Here is a 19,905-nt window from a genome sequence, read left to right on the forward strand (position 1 = left end):
TTAATTTATTTTATAGTTTATAATATTTAAATTATTGTAATTAATTTATTCATGTATTTACTTATTCATACTTATTCTTCCATGTTGTGATAAGTCATTTTGTGTGCTTGCTTGCAAAAGCACACTTATTGTTATTCCGTGGGCTTATTAGTGCCGCGGCTTAGCAGCGAGGCACTCACCTTCCCTGCTATAGCAGCAATTATCTCATTATCTCGGGAAAACAACTGTCTCGAGATAACAAGATAATGACGAGATAATAACGAGATCTTGTTATCTCGGGAAAAAAATATATGAATGCATGGCCGTTTAGGGCTTCCGTAAGGGACACTTATGCTGTTGTCTAATTTATTTAAAAAGCTGCCTTTTCATAAAATCTAAGTGCAATCAGCACTTGTAGGAAGGTGCACTGCATTTCTGTGTCATGTGCTATAGTTGAGGGGACAGCTCATTAACAGTAAAGTTGTGGCCATAACTAAAATCAAGATTCTTAAATCTCCATGGGGCTGAAAGGAATTGCAGAGTTGGGTGATGATGCTCTGTGGGTTCCTACTTTAAGTACCCCTGGCTCATCCCACGTCATTGTTTATTCAATTTTAATGTGTGTTTATGTCTTACTCAGAATGATAAGAAGTATATTTGCAACCAGGACAGTGACTGCACTAGACACCTCAACAAGCCAGGAGGTTATGGTGAGATATTCTGTTTTTTCTCTCTTATTATATCACTATTTGATGTGAATACATTTAAAATTGTAACTATAATTGCACTTATGCATGTCGATAACTATAACTAAACATAGTTATTCAAAAAAACAGTTTTCATAAAAGCTTTTCTTTCTCTACACAGGAATTGTGACAGGGAAATGTGTTCCTTTCAGTTCCACCACCAAGATCTGTGAGATAAAAGGATGGTGTCCTGCTGAGATTGAGTTCACATTATTTTATAAATGTGGTTCATATCAGACTGCGTGTGAACTTACAGTCATCTTGAATTGTGACCACTGTTTAATCAGCCTGATGTCGCATTGGAAAAAATCATATCTATATCAATTAGATTTAGGATCACAGAGACCCGGTTCTGATTTGAAAAAAATTAGATTCCATGTGATCTGTGCTGCATACTGTACAAAACAAACAAAAACAGATACATATAAGCAAATAAACCAAAACAGATTTGGGCCACTTTTGCTTGCAGTAGCCCATGTTGTGTGGCAATCTGCCATAAAAATTGTCTGCTTTATTTGAGTCTATATTTAAATGTTCAAAATCCACACCCCAGTCAACTCTCCCTTGTTAAGCCAATAGGAATCTGTCATTGACGTTCTTCTTTAAATACTCGGCAAAAAAAGATAGCTGTGTAACTTACCATACCCTGGACCAGTTGTTCTCAACCTTTTTGAGTTGTGACCCCAAATTTAACATGCATGTTGTCTGTGACCCCCCCTCACTGAACAGAATCTCACAGTTCAGATCATACAAACTCAGTTGATGCGACGAATTTTGGACAAATAATGAAGCAGAGAACAACTAAAACATATCTCTGTCTGTGCATTTATATATTTTTTTAGATTTTATTGTTAGTTTTAATCTTAGTCCTTTGCTATAAGTTTAAAGGTCCATTCTGACCTCCTGAGTGTGTAACAGTCAGCTTCAAGCCAGAGACTCCTTGGAAAGTAATAACTTGCTACTTTGGGATTTGTCACAAAATTACCCAAAAAAGAATCAAACTGACCTCAAAATGACACAAAATTATTAAAAAAAAGACATAAAATGACCAAAAAATTACATGAAATTAAGCAAAAAGGGACTCAAATTGACTACAAGATGACAAAAAATGACCAGAAAGACACAAAATTACCAAAAAAAGGACACAAAATTCACGCGTAATCAAGTGATATAACCGGAAGAGAATCAACATCTCATTAATAACTGGAGACAAATCCAGGGACTCCGTCTTAACGAGCGCTAACGAGGTCGGCCAGTTTGTTAACAAGCCGGCCGACCTCGTTAGCGGCAGTTAGCTACAGTTAGCTCTGTAGCAGTACAGTGTGTATGTGCTGCTGCTGCAGGAGGTGTTCACTTAGCGATCTCTGTTTGTTTACAACAAGCACCGGAGTGAGCGGTGTCAGTGGGGTGAAAAGACGAGTGAAAACCTCTAACTCAACAGACATGGCGTTTTTTCATAAAACATGAGAACTTATAACTTGACCATACATTGTCCAATCTGCCTCAAACTTGTCATGCATGATGATGGTTCATCATCAGTGCCCAGTTCTACATAACAATATTTCATAAAGTCCCGCCCCTTATGATTATCCACGCCCCCTTTATTACCTAATGAACCGTTTGTCCTAGATACTTGTATGAGGTGTCTGTGAACTCAGGACAGAGTCCCTGTTTAATTGCTCATTTAAGCCACGAGAATGACGGTCCAGAGGCAAGCACACAATCAAAATTTTTTTAGAAATTTTCTAGTTCTATTTGCATTTCCTCCTTCACCGGATTGTATTCTGTAATCTGTAATCCTAAAATTGGGGTGTATATGGGTGGGAATGGGGATTTGATCAATTTTGCTTCTTTATAGTTTGGGTATAAGTAGGTGACTTAATGTCAAATGTAAATGTTGTTTTTTCACCACTATGGGATAAAAAGGTGGAAAATAACATATATTTACAAATATATCCATTGATCACAACAGAGTTCTAAATTAGACATTTGCAATGAAAAAAAACCTGGAAAAAATAATTTAAAGTGAAAATATATTGTGGACAAGACTTTATAGTTATTTTTCTTTACCTGTTGTTGCCCCAAAAGATGTGTGTCATAAAGTAGTAAAAAATAAAGATGCAGTAGAACTCGAGTAGTTTTCATATAGTTCATATAATTAAATTCAAGCAATTCCACAAAAAATTAAACACAAGGCTTCATGGTAAAATACTGCAAATTTTTAGTCACAATTTCATTACATCAACACAAATGACAGTAAAATATACTCTGTATCGGAGTCTTTACATGCTTACAAATATTTGGGAGCTCTGCGTCGTTTGCTCTACAGCACACATGCACTGATGATTGATTTGAAAAGGTGCGAGCTTTCTCACAGCTTGAGAAAGACTAAATGAGATTTTTCACAGCATCAAGGTCAAATTTTAAGCACAGTTAACTTTGTTGATGAAGCTCCAGAAATGTATCTTTAGCTTTATGTTTTAGTTGCATTCTGCCTTCAGAGGCGTCAGAAAAAATTCACAGTAAAATGATCACAGAACACGTACGGCTGGTCTAGTATACTGTAGTGATGCATTAAAGTAAAATCATCGTGCATAGCAGTACTATGATCATCAGCGCTGAAAAACAGGCTCACGGGATAAAGCTGAACAAAAAGGATCATCTGGAAGAAACCCAGAGACGCTCACAGACAGGAATCATAAGGCACCTGTATCTACCTTTACAACACTGCAGGACTGATTAGTGCAAAAATAAGCTGTAAACAGCATTCAAGCACGTTAAACATTTTACATCATAAACTATTTTCACACTAGAAAGGTAGACCCTCCTCTCTCTCACTTATTGCACTTAATCTTTCTGCTGATTAGAATAAAAAAAAAAACGCAGATTTGATCTATGAACTGATCTAAAAGATGAAACTACCAAGCTGTTTGTTTGAATGAAATGACACTTAAGTTATCAACCAAATAAATTATATTTTCCACACAGATATTTAAAGCAGTGTCCAGACTACAGGAGGTCAGTGAGCTTGTCTCCATTCTTTATTCAACATCACACTATAAATGTGATTTTTTTTAAGTTTGTGTGGCACAAACCTGACCTCACTCACTCGAAAGTACCTGTTTATCTGTTTTCTGACGTACAGAGAGCTTTTTTTGTTTCTGTACTCCAGCACATTAAATATAAAATTAAATAATCACTATAAGGTTAAAGTGCTGACTCTCAGCTTTAATTTGAGGGTGAATGCAACCACATCGGATGGATAGTTTGGAACTAAAGGCCCTATTTTATAGAGTTCTTCACTGTTCACCCAGTAAAAAAAATGTGAGAATTAGCGCTTTTACCACAGTTTCTGTTCCCTTTAACCTCCAGAACTCTAGAGCATGGAGCCAAAACATCACTATCCTAAAACTAAAAGACTGCCCCGCGTGCCAGCTTTCCACTTGAACAGAAAATAAAACCAACAATTTAAAAAAAAATCTTTGCACTGACTCTCTACATCCAGCTGATGGTGAAGTTCTGACTGAGGTTGAGACCGAGATCTGCAACTGTCAACACCTGCTGAGAGAAAACACATCATTTAGCATTTTTAATTCAGATAAAACTAAAGTTTACTCCATAACGCATAATAACACATAATAACCTTACAACTCCACAGCTCATGTGCCGCAGAAGAGGCTCGTTAAAACCTTTGAATTACACTGGACCTGCTTTTATTTTGTCATCATTTGCTGAAACTGCACTTAAAGTACAATTTGTAGGTACTTACTATACCTGTTTTTCCATCGTATACTTATTTATACTTCTACTTCACAATATTTCAGAGGGAAAATTTTAACTTTTTACTGCTCTTCTGGTTAGTTTTCAGATTCATATTTTACATAAACATGATCAGGTTACATATAAATATCTATATATATACCTATATATATATAGGCTTATATATATATTTACAGTACGGGCCAAAAGTTTGGACACGCCTTCTCATTCAATGTGTTTCCTTTATTTTCATGACTATTGACATTGTGATTCATCAAAACTATTAATGAACACATGTGGAATTATGTACTTAACAAAAAAGTGTGAAATAACTGAAAACATGTCTTATATTCTAGTAAGCAAAGGGTGGTTACTTTGAAGAATCTAAAATACAAGACATGTTTTCAGTTATTTCACACTTTTTTTGTTAAGTACATAATTCCATATGTGTTCATTCATAGTTTTGATGCATTCAGTGAGAATCTACAATGTAAATAGTCATGAAAATAAAGAAAAACGCATTGAATGAGTAGGTGTGTGTCCAAACTTTTGGCCTGTACTATATATACATACACATTGTTATTATTATGAGTGTGGATGCTCAAATTTGCTTTAGTTCTAGTTATTATGATAGTTATTGCTCTTGGTATGTACAGCCTTTTTAAATTACTCCTTACAGGGAGGAAAACTAACAACATCAGCTGTAGATTGGAGCACATGATCAGGTCACATGGGACGTTTAACGCTTTATTTTACCAACTTAATCCACCTTTAAGTGTTTTAACTTTTTGTCCATCCGACCTCACCTGGTTGGCTCTGTAGCTGAACGTTGCATCTTGGGAGTTCACCAGCACTTGCATCGGCTTCTGCTTGACGCCGTAGAAAGAGGCCGTCTCCACGGTGATGTAGGTGGCCTCCACGTTACTGTGAAGTACCTGTGATGTCATTACATTCTGCAAAATAAGGAGATGGACAGCTGTTACATCAAACATTAAAACTGCACTAATCAATATATTATTCAATTTTTAAATGTATTTCAGGTCATAGCGCCCAAAGCCACAGATGAATAATCCCCTCTGCTCTGTGGAACGTTTTAGCGTCTTTCAGCTCATTATTTGGGTTTGACATCCCACAGCTTTATTGTTCTGGTACACTCTCACTGCTTTCATCAGTGCCATTTCATACCACAGTAGGCAGCTGTTTTATTGTTTTTGATTAACCCACTGTACACTACATGTCCAGCAACAAACAACAGGCAGACAAAGTTAGAGACTTGCTGGTAAACATAGTGTTTAGCTGCTTAAGTGACATAGGTTTCCTTTCCAGAGTGGTGGAGACCAAAACAGAGTTAAAAACAGAGTGAATATTGGATCTAGTGTCCAGAAAAAACACTCAAAATGATGCTGATGCTGCAGATCTGCTGGATAAGTCATAAGCATCTGTTTGAGAACACTTTTGCTGCAACTACCTTAGAAGATAATTTATCCTATTTGTTTACAGCCTCTACTGCTGATAAACAAATGTGGGTTATCACAAACTGAATCAGACAGAACAGGCTGGTGGCCGTGGTGACACTTAGGGTGAATTTCCTTTTAAGATAAACTGGTAAAGTAAGAGCACCTGAGAGACATTGAAGATGATGTAGGAATAAAGGTTGTTTTCGTAGGTGTCAATCGTCTCTCCGTCGTCCCAGAACAGATCTCCGCTGGCCAAGCCGTCGTCAGAGAGAGCTGAGACCAGATGGAGAGGCTGACCGCTGCTCACCCACAGCGTCAGGTTGGCCGCCTGAACACACACACACACACACACACACACACACACACACACACGGAGAGAAAAAAACCACATGTGGCTTGTGTTAGAAACTCCGTCGCTTTGGATAAAAGCGTCTGCTAAAATGTCATTGTACTGATTATAAGGAGTGCATATGTCAGATCTGTGGCTACCCATAGAGCCCATTTTCATTCAGATATCTTGAGGTCAGAGGTCAAAGTGTCCAAGTTTCCATTGCTAAGAAAATAGCCAAACATTGAAGAGTTATTCCACCCCCTTCTGGGCACAATATCAAGGTAGGTACCGATGGATTGCTTAGATCTTCTAGTTTCATGTCAATATTTTCTCTGCAGCCACTTTGTTTCTAACTTACAGAGCCAGGGCTGTGTTTGAACATCAGTTTTTTTTTCCAGCCATACGGCCAGATAGCGATCCATAAGGTTTGCTGAATTTGATAAAAAGTGTACTAGATGAGAATCGCTGCAGACGCCGCAATAACAACAATCAGTCTGTGTCAGGCTACTGATCAGAGGCATGCCAGATGGTGTGATGAAAGCCCGGTGAATCACAGAGCCACCATGTAAATATAAAGATGTTATCACCTTGCATCATCCCTTCTCATGTTTGTAAAACATCACAAAACAGTAAACAAGCTTCAGCCAATGTGCTGGCACCCAAAAACCTCCAAAGAGAAGGAAAAGGATTGTAGACGGGGGGGGGGGCTTTGGACAGAAATTGTACAGTGTAAAGGAACCTTTAGGTGAGGGAATTTATTGAATTATGTATATGTTAATAAAACCAAAAATCCTCCTTACCTGTGTTGGTATAATGGAGCCTTCACGCAGATGCAGGTTGATCTTATCTAGAGGTGCATCGAGTTGAAGGTCTTCACCCTCACTGCGCAGAGCGTCGCCCTGGAAGTACAGTAAATATATTGTTTACACCATGTTGTTGCCAACTCATACAACACTGTGTACTCTGTGTGTGTGTGTGTGTGTGTTGGTCTTACCGTGTAGTAGTCGTACCACAGACCCTCGGGGAAGTAACCATCCACATAGTCGACTCCAGGATCCAACACCGGGGTCACCAATAAACTCTTCCCCCACAGGAATTGTTTGTCAATCCCGTATGTTCTTACATCTTTCGGGAACCTTTGGAGTTCACACAAGACACATACAGTAAGGCAAAGATTCTCCCAGGCCAGCAAAAATAGCAAATCAAATACTTACTCAAACATTATCGGCCGTGCGACAGTTTGCCCGTTCACGTGTGCGTGATGGAAGAGAGTGTAGAGGACGGGGAAGAGAGAGTAACGCAGCAGCAGAGCCTGCTTCATGGCTGTACGAGCCAGAGGGCTGAACGCTGTCGGGTCTTGAGGCTGTTAATTAAACAGAAATTCAAGGAAAGGAGTGAAGGATAGATGCCAGGATTTGTGGTGATGTCACAGTGATGTTACCTGTTAAATAACTGACGGCCCGTCTCACTGTATAAAATGAGCTGCTGTGACCTCTAGGATAATCACAGCCTCATGAAACTTTACAACCACAAACTAGAGACCTGGATGTGCAGCTTTCCTATGTATATTGACAGTCAGAGGGTTTCTCAGCAGTTTGATGAACAGAAGTGCTTGTAATCCAATAGTTGAAAATACAGAAATCTCCAAAATGACCAAAGTTTTTGAACCCAAATCACAGCATGGATTCTTCTATGTTGTTCCAAAGGTCTTGGTGTATTGATGTTACATTCTGGAGGGTTTTTGACCATTTTGATCCATTCTCGATCCATGAATGAAATTGCATAATTCAGTACCAAATGTGTGTAGCAAATGGTATCAACCCCAAAATTGCTGCAACAACTTATGGGACATAGTTGAACATGGACTGGACCTTAGAAAGCCACCACTAATGTTATGTCTCTTAATTTACCATAATAGGTTTCGATAAATAAATAATTCATTCATAAGGTCATTTTTATTAGACATTTTTGACCAGAACAACTTGACACAGTGCTGAGCTGCATCTTAAATTAATCCTCAGGTTCACAGCTTTTAGATGATGTACACTTCTATGTGACATTTATTGTTGACCTGCTATCTCCCCCTAAAACACACACTGCCCACAACCACCAATTCTCAAAAAAAGGACTTGGAATAGTAAGAGGTTAAGCTCTAACCTTCATGTCGATGGTGTTGTGGTTGCGTGTGAAGGGATAGAACGCTCCGAGCTGCGTCCAGCGGACACACAGTTCCTCCTGCGGCTCCTCGCTGAAGCCGCAGATATCTGCTCCCACCAACGGGATGCCCAGGAGGTTAAAGGTCAACATGCCTGAAGGAGAGAAAAAAGAGAGGTGGGTAAGATCAGGAGGACATGGAAAGGAGAAACAAATTATTCCACATTTTATATTTCTATTTGTACATATCTTTATATACTTAAGACTGGCATTTGTATTTACATTGTTGTAAATTTAGTGTAGAGTGCTTTTTACTTTTTACCTGTGTTTGTTTACAGAAGAAGATTAAAAGTAAAAAAATACTCATTATGCAGACTGTTTTATATATTCTAAATATAATATTACATTATTTGTATTGATGCATTTATGTAAGTTTTATGTTGTAAATATTGGGTTCATTTTAACTATGTTATATAGGCCTACTGTTCTGAGGTCTAAAATCACTTTAACTTTATTATGTTTTTATGTTAAATCTCGACCTGAAAAGAAACTAAAGCTGTCAGCTAAATGTAGTGGAGTAAGAAAAAATATATATATATATAATATTTGCCTCAAAATGCAATGGAGTAGAAGAATAAAGTTACATCTCAAAACTGTACTTAAATACAGTACTTGAGTAAATGTACTTAGTTACATTCCACCACTGACTGAATGCCGCAAAAACAGGCTTGAAGTGACATAACTCAAAAATGCTTCTAAAAGCACTCTCATGTGGGATTGACCATTAATGTAATGCATCAGTGTGTGTGTTACCCTTTCTTCTCATTGCACTGCAACTGACAGAAAAAGTACAGAGTATTGTGTGAAATAAAACGTGTGAAACTGTATTCTAGGTCTTTAGAATCACACAACCTTCAAACTAGCAGTTATGCAACAACATAAATGTGTCATAGGGAGATTGTCTGATGTGTCTAACCTGCTATAGAAGCGTACATGTCCTTCCACTGGCTCCTGTTGTCTCCTAGCCAGTGACCGGAGTACATCCCCTGACTGGGGAAGGTGGATCGAGAGATGACAAAAGGTCTCTTTGCCACAATCCGCTTCAGAGCGCTGGACCAGAGGACCAAACACAGGAAAAGACATAAAAAAAGTTCAACATTTTACCTTTCTTCTGTCTATGTTTGCGTGTGCGTGTGTGCGTGCATGTGTGTGCGCTAACCTTGCAGACGCCTTAGCCTCCATGAGTCCGTAGAGGCTGTGCATGTTATAGTGAATGGACTGCTTTTGCTGTGCAGTGGCACACACAGTTTTAGCTCTCAGCAAACCTCCTAGTATACCTAAAAAATAAAACACAGACACAATTTTACATTTTTAACAATCATATGTACTCTATAATTGTGTATATGTTGTGTTTTTTGTGTAATTTACGCTTGAGAGCCCACCGGGTGTGTAAGGAGGATTTTCCAGACTGTTTGAAGGACAGCCATTGGTAGACCCATCCAGGAAGTTTGACGGCTCATTCATGTCCTAAAACCAAATGAGATCAATGTCAAGGAGAAGATATCATGAAGTGCAGAGTCACTCTTCAATGGCTTCTGCCATTATATACTATACTTACAATCCACAGTCCATCAAATGGCACCTTCTCATGGAACCTCTGAAGGTTGTCGTACCACCACTCATGAGTCGCATCATCAGAGAAGTCAGGATACGCCGTCAGACCGGGCCACACCTGAAGGAAGAGATGGAGAAGCTTAATACTGATGCAGCTCCAACGTTTCCATTTCACAGAGAGTAGTTCAGTGTTCAGTTCAGTAGCTCAGTCGTTTTCAACTCATAAAACTTAAATACACTTGTTAAAAACATAAACTGTAAAAAGTCAATACATATGAAGTAATGACAAACCAAAGCCAGTTCATTCTTACATTCTGACCAACATTACATTGATTATTTTCTTCAGTTTCCTTTTTATTTATATACTAAAAAAAGAAACAAACAAACAAAACAATATATAGGAAATTAATTTGCAAAATAAAAATATTTCCTAAATCATATTTTATTTTAGTGCAGTTCAGGTAATATCAACCCAACTGCTGTTGAGTTGTTTTGATAAATAACTGAGTAATTTTCCTAAATTATATCTTTTTATTGTGCAGTCAAGGGAAAAATCAATCCAAATGGTGTCAGTTTATCCATTTTTATAATGGCTTTTGTCTGTTTTTGCAAATGAATTCTTCATATACAGTATATGTTTCTTATATCTACCGTATACTGTAAGCCCCAAACAAAAATTCATGTACACACTACTGTTTATATTCAAGTCTTATATTTGTGTAAAAATCTTGTGTGTGTATATATATATATATATATATATATATATATATATATATATATATATATTTTTTTTTTTTTTTTGTTTTTTTGTTTTTTTTTTTTTTTGTTTTTTTTGTTTTTTTTGTTTTTTTTTTTTTGTTTCTTTGTTTGTTTGTTTGTTTTTACATACATTTGTAAATGTTCAAATTTCTCTGATCATGCTCTAATTTGAAACAACTAACTTTGGAATACAATCTTAAAGTTATTTTATGTTACTTTTTACTTAAAATAAAAAATGTAACTAATTGTGCAGTTTTAAAGTCCAATACATCTCTAAATTTAAGAGCAAATTATGTTTGAAAGGTTGATGAAAGAAACATTGCAATAAATCATTACAGTGTCTCACCTTCCCAATGAGGGTTTTTCCTTCAGCATCTTTAATAAAAACATCCCTCCTCAGCCCTTCATCGTAGGGCCAGTACGAGCCCTCGGGCTGCGAGCTGCTGATACCTGGATCCTGCAGGTGGAGACACAACTGTCATACAAACACGCCACATCAGACACAACACACACATATATGAGGCAAATACAAACTCCTGTGTACCAGGATCATGACGTAGCGCTGGTCATGAGCGTGCAGGTCCTTCACCAGGTCGGGCAGCGTGGCGAACTTTGTCGAGTCATATGTGAAGTCCAGAAACTGGTCCATGTAGTCGATATCGTTCCACTGGACGTCCTGTAAACAAATCAACATACAACTAATTATTTTCCACAGAAGAACAGAGAAACAAACTGACAGACACACAAACAGTCCGCTGGGTGAATTTACCTGGGGTATCCCATAATTCCTCAGGCTCTTGACAACCTCCCAGGTAGAATTGCTCGAGTCATAGCCCCAGCGACAGAGGTGGTAGCCTAAAGCCCAGTAGATGGGCATCGCTGGGTAACCTGTGGAAACATGCAGAGATGAAGAGAGCGAGGAGTGAAGACATCATCAGCAACAAATGCAGGAACGGAAACAAATTAACAAATTACAGACTTTGGACGGAGCCATAAAGCAATAACCATGTAGTCAACTCTATACAGCAACAGTCTGTGGAGGGGATGCTTTTTTTTAAACTTTTCTCTGTGGATCAAACTGCCATAGCTGATACACAGGCAGGCTGTACAGAGATATTTGGTCAAAACACTTAAATGCACAGCATGCAAAACTATAAGATATATAAAATATAATATATGACTAAAATAATAAAAAAAGAGTGACTTGCACACTTTATTTGTAGATATATACTAGTAGATATCGTATATATTATACCTTAAATAAAAGCACTTATATAACTAAAACATGGCATTACAAATGTTATGTAAAGTGTTTTTACCTGTTCACGTATTTCATATTCAAGTGTTGTATTAATATGTGTGTTGGGGAACAAAGGGTAAAGTAGCTACTTCCCAGAACAAAAATATTCACAGTTAAGTTATGTGAAGCTGTGTGACTGTGACTGTGACTTAAATGTAGAAATCCCTCTTTAAAGGAGTAACTATTGCAAAACCCTGTTACAGTCCGTAAAACAGGAATAAGCTACGGTCATGCAGCTACTGTAAACAACAGATCACATCCCAACAGACTCCTACTGACCTACGACTTCCATGTACTGTCCAATCACTGAAGCAGGATTAGGACCAAGGAAAACGTAAAAGTCAAGGATTCCACCAATAGTTCTCCAGGTGAGGGCGGGGGCGGGCTGGAGGACCACATCTGAAGGAACAGAAAAACTGCTGATGAAACATTTGTTTTTCATAAGAAAATTATTCTGAATAAGCTTCAATTAGGGGTGACCTAGAAACGCACTTCTGTGAAGCTTGAGAGAAAATAAATAAAGAAGGTGCATGGGATATAATGAGTAACTAAAAATAAAATGTGGAGTTATGAATATTTTAAAATGCAACTGAAAAAGTTGCATTTTAAAGTTTAAACAAATACAGCCTTTCATTAAGTTATGCTCAGTATGTTTTACCTCTAATTGACCTTTACATAACTCTGGAAAGTTGATATTTACTGGCACTGCAGTCACACGTCTGTGACTCTGCTCGAACTGCATTTTACGGAACTTCTGTTTTTATAAAATTGCTTAATGTTGTCATATGAGCTGGTGACAGACTGTAAGAATCAGCTGCTTTTCCACCTCTGCAATCCACTCGTTTTCAGATTAATGCGTGTTGTTCCACACAGTGAAACCTGATGTGAAAGTTTGAGGGCGATGAGCAGACTGACCCATTGCATTGCTGTTCAGCAGGAAGAAGCCGTGTGCGTTCCCTCCGTCCTCCATGGCCAGGTAAAACGGATGAACTCCATATAGGTTTGTCTCCTCCTACAAAGTAAAGAGGGACACAATTAATGTGAACTTACTGTTCGAAAGGTGAACTACACATTCAATCAAGCTTTGAACATAGCAAAGTCCTGAATGTTATTTATAGAAGCCCTTTTCACAGAAGACATTTTTATATGTCATAAGTGGAGAAGCACATTAAACTGACAACAAAGAACTAGCGGAGGCATTGCCTGTGTTTGAGCAAAAAAGGTGCACTTGAACACACCACAAAGACTACAGCCAACTGGACTGTACTGGACTGTACCTGTGTGAGAGGAAATGACTCATCAGACCAGCAGGTGGTGGTTGTCTTGTCTATATTTGTCAATCAAAAAAGGGAAACTAGAACACTAGGATTGCAGTGTTACAATTGTTAACTATTGTTATGATACATACATGAAACACCCACTCTTGCTCACCACATAGCAGATAGAAGATAGCTACTTCTAATCGAGAATATGTCCAATAAAAAGAGGTTCAGATGCAGTGGTGGAAGAAGTATTCAGATCCCTTACTTATGTAAAAGAAAAAGTACTAATACCACACTCCAGAATTACTCCACTACAAGTCCTACATTCAAAATAATACTAAAATAAAAATACAAAAGTATCAGCATCAAAATGTACTGAAAGTATCAAAGTAAAAGTACTCATTATGCAGAATGGACACACTCAGGCTGTTAAATATATTCTAAATATCTTATTAGATTATTTGTATTGATACATTTATGTAAGCAGTGTTTTAATGTTGTAAAGATAGGGCTCATTTTAACTATGTAATTTAGGCCTGCTTTTATGAGGTTTAAAATGTCTAATCACTTTATCATGTTTTGATGTTATATCTCGACCTGAAAAGTAACTACAGCTCTCAGCTAAACATAGTGGAGTAAAAAGTACAATATTTGCCTCAAAATGCAGTGGAGTAGAAATATAACATTACATAAAATGAAAATACTCAAGTAAAGCACACATACCTCAAAACTGTATTTAAGTATAGTACTTGAGTAAATGTACTGAAAAATTATAAATAATAATAAATGCCTTCTGTGTGCACCCTTGTGACTTTTCCATTGCTTGCTTTCTCACCCCGTTTCTCTTCTCATGCACTGATTCACTAAAGTTGCCAAACAGCCAATCAGTGATTAAGCTCACAGAAAAAGCTCTGCTGCCACATCAACATGCAAAATCAGCGGCGTGCACACTTTTATGTAAATATTATTTTCAAATCTCCTTACAATTTACACAATATCACAGCACTGTAAATGGAGAGCATGTTAACTTGAGTCAAATTCCATGTTTGTGTAGTCATACTTGGCCTATAAATCTGATTCTGAAAAGCTGATGACAAGGGACGACAACTGCAAAAACTGGGACCACAGATGATTACCGAATTATGTGGAAGTCAGCAGTCATTGCTGTGCTTAAATACACCCGTGCATTTCATTCCTTGACATAGCAAAAGTCTGGTGTGAAAAAGGTCTATTGTATAGCTAAGAACATTGACAAAATGTGTCATTTCCATACCGTGGGAGGCACATCTCTGGCCCACATAGTGAGCGTGTTCCAGTGGACGTCATGCAGGAAGGTGGAGCGGTGCTCGCCCAGCCCGTATATGAACTGACTCTGCAGGGAGGTGGATAACTGGAGGAACTGATCCGCATAGAAGAGAGGAGCCACTGTGGTGTTCAGACTAACAGGAAACAGATGAAAATTGACAGTATAATAATGTTAATAATTATATTTTCACATATATCACAACAGAATGTACAATGAGAGAGTTTCTAGTACACAATATATGTCAGATTATGTCCATCAGCCCTTCTTTACTCAAACTAAAGTAGACTATTTAAGTGAAACTTACAGCACTGCTCCTGTGGAGCTCCTCTTCACAATGAGACCAAATGGCTGCTTTGAAAGCTCGACAGTGTAGTCTGGACTCTCTGCCTTCGTGGTGGCAGTAGGAACTGAGATCGGAACCTCGAACCTTGAATTAGCAGGGTCGGTAATCTATATGAACAGAAAACAGTTTGTAATCAAATTACAGATCACAAATCTTATGGTCTATACATTTTTTGTTTGCACACATGAATAATAGGTTTGAAAGATTTTTCTTTAAAAGGCTTAAATAATTAAAAGAACAAATAAAGCAAGGACAATGTTACATTGCAACAACAGCCTATTTACATATCCAGTAGACACAGAGCAACATTACCATTTTTATGTTTAAGTTTTGTTTCTGACCACCTGATGAATTTAAGTCCAGTTAGCTCTGTTTTGATTTTTGCCAACTCCTGTAAAATAAACTAGCCGGTCTCTTGCTATATGCTCTACTTTCTTTATCAGCTAGTCACTAAATTTGTCACAGAGCTGCAGAGTCTGGTGTTATTTGTTTGCAGGTTAAAGATTGACGAGCTTGACAATCATTTGATTGATTGTTAAAAGAAAAACATTAATTTAGTGCATGAAGAAGCACTTTCTCTTAACTTTCACTCAGGAGCTGCAAGAACAGCTGTTCTTCACAATGACATCAGATTATTTGTGCATGGAAACACTGGCTAAATTGCTAAAATACTCTGACTCTTCTCTAATATAACTTTGAGGAGAACTGTTTCATATTTGATGTATGGAATTGTATGAAGTATGATACCATGAACCATAAATGCATGCACGATCTTTTATGATGCCATAAGCCATAAATCATCTGCACAGATATAAAGTTTTTGCACAAAAACAGAAGATGCATGCAGAGTGACATATTAAATATGACTGATGTGTCCCTCACTCACTCACCCTGACACGCAGCCGTGTGTCCGTCTCATGACGTATCTCCACCTCCAGAGTGAGGATATCTGCTGGGTAGTAGGTCTTCACCTCCCTCACGAGCGTCCCTTTCTGTCCCAGCGATGTGTCATTAATTGACACAAGCGAGTAGGAAGGGAAATCCTGAGGATAGAAACACCAAGGGATGCCATTTCTCCCTGATGGGCGGGCGGCAGAGGAGGAGGGAGAGGATGCGGGGATAAAGCAACAGTTCCTCGCTTCACACAACTCTCTGGTCACGACCACTCCTCTTTCAGGGTAGCAGTCGAACCTCCAGGCCTCGGGGATTAAACTGCAGGCCTCACGGCGGGAAGCAGCTGCAGTGTCGTTTACTCCCGTTTCTACTTGAGAGTCTGGTGTCCATACAGGGCCCGGCGGTGGCGGTCTGTGTGGCTGTAGGTTGGACGGACGCTGCAGCCAGAACATGGTGCCCAGCAGCCAGCCTCCGAAGAGGAGCAGCAGCAGGCCGCCTATCACCAGGAGGCCAGTGGTTATGGAGCATGATGGCCTCCGGGGAAGCAAAGAGGCTTCCTCTGGCTCCGGTACCTTAAAACACAACAAGGACACAACAAGAAACATAAAAAAAGAAGAAAGAAGAAAGAAGAAAGAGCACCTTACAAAGTCAACAATAAAACACTCAGTCCATCAAACAAGCAGTCATAAAAGCAGGCAATAAAATTACATACAAATACTAATAAAACTACATAATAACAATAGTGACAAACGCATTGTAAAAAAACTGATCCTTTCCAGGGATGGTTTAATTAAAAACTCTCTTCTTCTTTAATCTCCTCTTCAGTTTTATAGAATAAAAGCATTGAAACAATAGAGTTGGCCAATAATATGAGTCAACTGATATATCAGTTGGGCTCTAAAGGACAGTAAATGTTCATTTACTCAAGTACACTCACTTAAGTACAGTTTTGAGGTACTTGTACTTTGAGTATTTCCATTTAATGTAACTTTATACTTCTACTCCACTACATTTTGAGGCAAATATTGTACTTTGTACTCAACAACATTTAGCTGACAGTTTTAGTTACTTTTCAGGTCGAGATTTAACATAAAAAAACATGATAGAGTTAAAGTGATTAGATATTTTAAACCTCATAACAGCAGGCCTATAATGCATAGTAAAATTAGCCCTATCTTTACACAATTTAAATACTGCTTACATTAAAGCACCAATACAAATACTCTAATATATATTTAGAATATATAAAACAATCTGAGTGGGTCCATTCTGCATAACGAGTACTTTTACTTTTGACACTTTAAGTACATTTTGATGCTGATACTTTTGTACTTTTACCTCAGTAAGTTTTGAATGCAGGACTTTTACTTGTAGTGGAGTAATCTCACAGTGTGGTAATAGTACTGTTACTGAAGTGAGGGATCTGAATACTTCTTCCACCACTGCTAAAGGACACACATATAGTGCATTATCACATGAGTCAAAGAAAAGCAACAATTCCTCACAATGGAGAAGCTGGAACTAAATAATGATTTTGCAGAAAATCAAACTATAACTACCAAAATCAAACTAACACCCTGCACACCCCTGAACACACTCTGCACCTATAAAACTGACTGCAGGATGTTTGAGACAGAGAAAGCAGTAAACATAAACATATAAACTTACTGGAACTTCTTCGTGGACGGGACGAGGCTCTTCTGACAGAACTGCACTGGAAAACTGAACATCTTCAGGGTTCAGCCGCTTGTATGACACCATCCTGATAGTGTGTGTTTGTCAACGTAAGAGACTGAAAACACAAGAGATAGAAAGAGAGCTGCAGAACAAAGTTCACTTCGATGGCAAATCTCATTTCCTGCTGTCTGGAGTTAGCAGGAGAAGTGTGCTGAGGTACAGTAAAGTGAAAAATGACTGTTTCTTTGATTGACACATAATTTGATGGTTTCATTTTCACACAAGAGAGGAACAATGCAACAGAAAGCAGAAGATGAGCACAAGACAAAAATTATGGGGTTTATAATGTAGCGGTTGAATATAAAAAAGGAATATTTACTCAATTACTGAACTTAAATATAACTTGGAGGTACTTGTACTTCACTTGAGTATTTCCCTTCTCTCCTACTTTATACTTCTGCTCCTCTACATTTATTTATTTGACCACTGAAGCTACTTTGCTGATTCTGATTAGTAATGCAAAATATATCAATATATCAAGTATCACAAAATAAATTATGGTGTATTACACAAAACAAAACTTCATCTGCCCCTTGGTGGAAATTATAAGCAACCCGGCAGTGTATATATAGTAAAGAAATACAACCTACTTTTACCAGCTACATTACATTAAAGTGATCTATACATAAGTGCATCAAAAATCATAATATCCATTATTCTGAAACGGGCCATTCATGAGTACTTTTACTTTTGGCATTTTAAATGTATTTGGATACTTTTAATTGTGTGCTTTTAGTTAAGAAAAAAATTACTTTTACTTGTAACAGAGTATTTCTACACTGTTTTACTATTTATTTTTCTTGAAAAAAATATCTAAAATACTTCTTCCACCAATGCTTTCACGGAAACTTTATAAAATTTGGGATTTCAGTATATATTTGGATTTGGATCAAGAGACTTTATAACACACACATTAAAGATTTAAGAGCGTATTAAGTTGAAAAAAGCATACCATAGATTTATCATTACAACCTCATTAATCAACACATGAATGTTTGAACATTTAAACTAAATGTGAGTCTTTAACTGCAGCAAATTTGCCTTTATTTTGAGTATATTTCTTATTTAATTCAGCTATACTTTCAAATAAAGTGTAATGTTTGTTAATTGTAATGCCTCAAACACAACACGGTCATGACATTACGTTAATAATATTATGTACTTATCGTTGAGGCACTACGGTGATCTACACCGACATTACGAGTTGCATATTTTATGTCCAAAGGCCATTATATTGCAGCTAACTTTAGCTAGCCCTCCATAGGAAGTACATGTGAATGTCAAAGTTCACTGGCTACACACTTGATTACTTAATAAACTGTCGTTTTGACTGTCAAGACATTAAAGTTAGGAATAATTAATAACTTGTCGTCTGTCACTGACAGAGTGGTACGTTATTGTACTTGTAGTATTACAACGTTTATTAGCTTTAGCTAACTTTAACAGCAGTGTAACGTTGGCTTTAGCTACCGTGACCTAACGGGACCTGACAGGGGCTTTGACAACGCTTACCTAAATACCCGTTGAGTCCTACAGACGGAAAATATACAGCGTACAAAGGAAGCTGTCCTTTAAATAAATGTATCGTTAGCTAAATAATCCGTAACGTTGATAACCTCAGCCGTCTGCATGGTGTTCGTCTGTTTATCTTCATGTCACATTCACTGCACCTCGGAACTCCGACAACTTCCGTTTGAAGTACCATTCACAACCTCTTTTGTGTGTCGGATTCTTAATTATCCAATTAACTAAAGTCCAAATGGCGCGTAATGTGTAATCAACATTATACTATATAAAGCTAACTGGTTTATGGTTACTCATGTTGTCTTCGGTTTGTTTTTGTTGTTTGTTTTTTGGATTGCTCCAAAAAACTGCTCAGACTCTAAGAGTGACTCTAAGAATGGTTAGAGTGGTCCGGTGTCGAGTTGAAAGAAATTGTACCCCCTGGTCGCGGGAGCGCGCTTTCATTCAGTAAAGGGGTATCTAAAAAAATGTTTAAAGGGTAGAATTCACTATATAAAAATACCTGTTGTGACCTCTATAATAATCACAGACTAATGAAAATCTACAACCACAAACTAGAGACCTAGAGCATTCAGAGGACTGTGGCTTTCCTACATGTATTTAAAAAAGGGGGTTTTCAGTATTTTCCAGCACAGAAGAGCTTGCCATTGCAATTCTTATAGAAATCTCCAAAATGTCCAAAAAAGTTTTTGATACCAAATCACATAATTCATTTTCAGTGGGTTTTTTTCAAGGTCTTG

General features: G+C 37.6%; 1 protein-coding gene across 2 annotated transcripts; it reads right to left on the bottom strand.

Moving 5' to 3' along the window:
* Positions 1-2,922: 2,922 nt before the first annotated feature.
* Positions 2,923-19,312, bottom strand: gaa2 (alpha glucosidase 2). 2 transcript variants are annotated; one of them, XM_059334474.1, is made up of 21 exons: positions 19,154-19,312; positions 17,573-17,696; positions 15,901-16,476; positions 14,972-15,117; positions 14,635-14,800; positions 13,015-13,111; positions 12,379-12,498; positions 11,569-11,687; positions 11,344-11,475; positions 11,146-11,256; positions 10,045-10,158; positions 9,869-9,953; positions 9,646-9,763; positions 9,403-9,536; positions 8,430-8,581; positions 7,487-7,635; positions 7,267-7,408; positions 7,073-7,171; positions 6,105-6,269; positions 5,291-5,437; positions 2,923-4,283 (listed from the first exon to the last, which is right to left on the bottom strand). In XM_059334474.1, the coding sequence occupies exons 2-21, from the start codon at positions 17,663-17,665 to the stop codon at positions 4,221-4,223; spliced, it is 2,928 nt and encodes a 975-aa protein (XP_059190457.1). In that variant the 5' UTR covers positions 17,666-17,696; positions 19,154-19,312; the 3' UTR covers positions 2,923-4,220. The 2 variants fall into 2 exon arrangements, with proteins under 2 accessions (XP_059190457.1, XP_059190449.1); XM_059334466.1 differs by having other exon boundaries at positions 2,923-4,286.
* Between the last annotated feature and the right edge of the window lie 593 nt (positions 19,313-19,905).

Source organism: Centropristis striata, chromosome 1 (genome assembly GCF_030273125.1).
Source record: "Centropristis striata isolate RG_2023a ecotype Rhode Island chromosome 1, C.striata_1.0, whole genome shotgun sequence".
In the NCBI taxonomy this organism is placed as follows: domain Eukaryota; kingdom Metazoa; phylum Chordata; class Actinopteri; order Perciformes; family Serranidae; genus Centropristis; species Centropristis striata.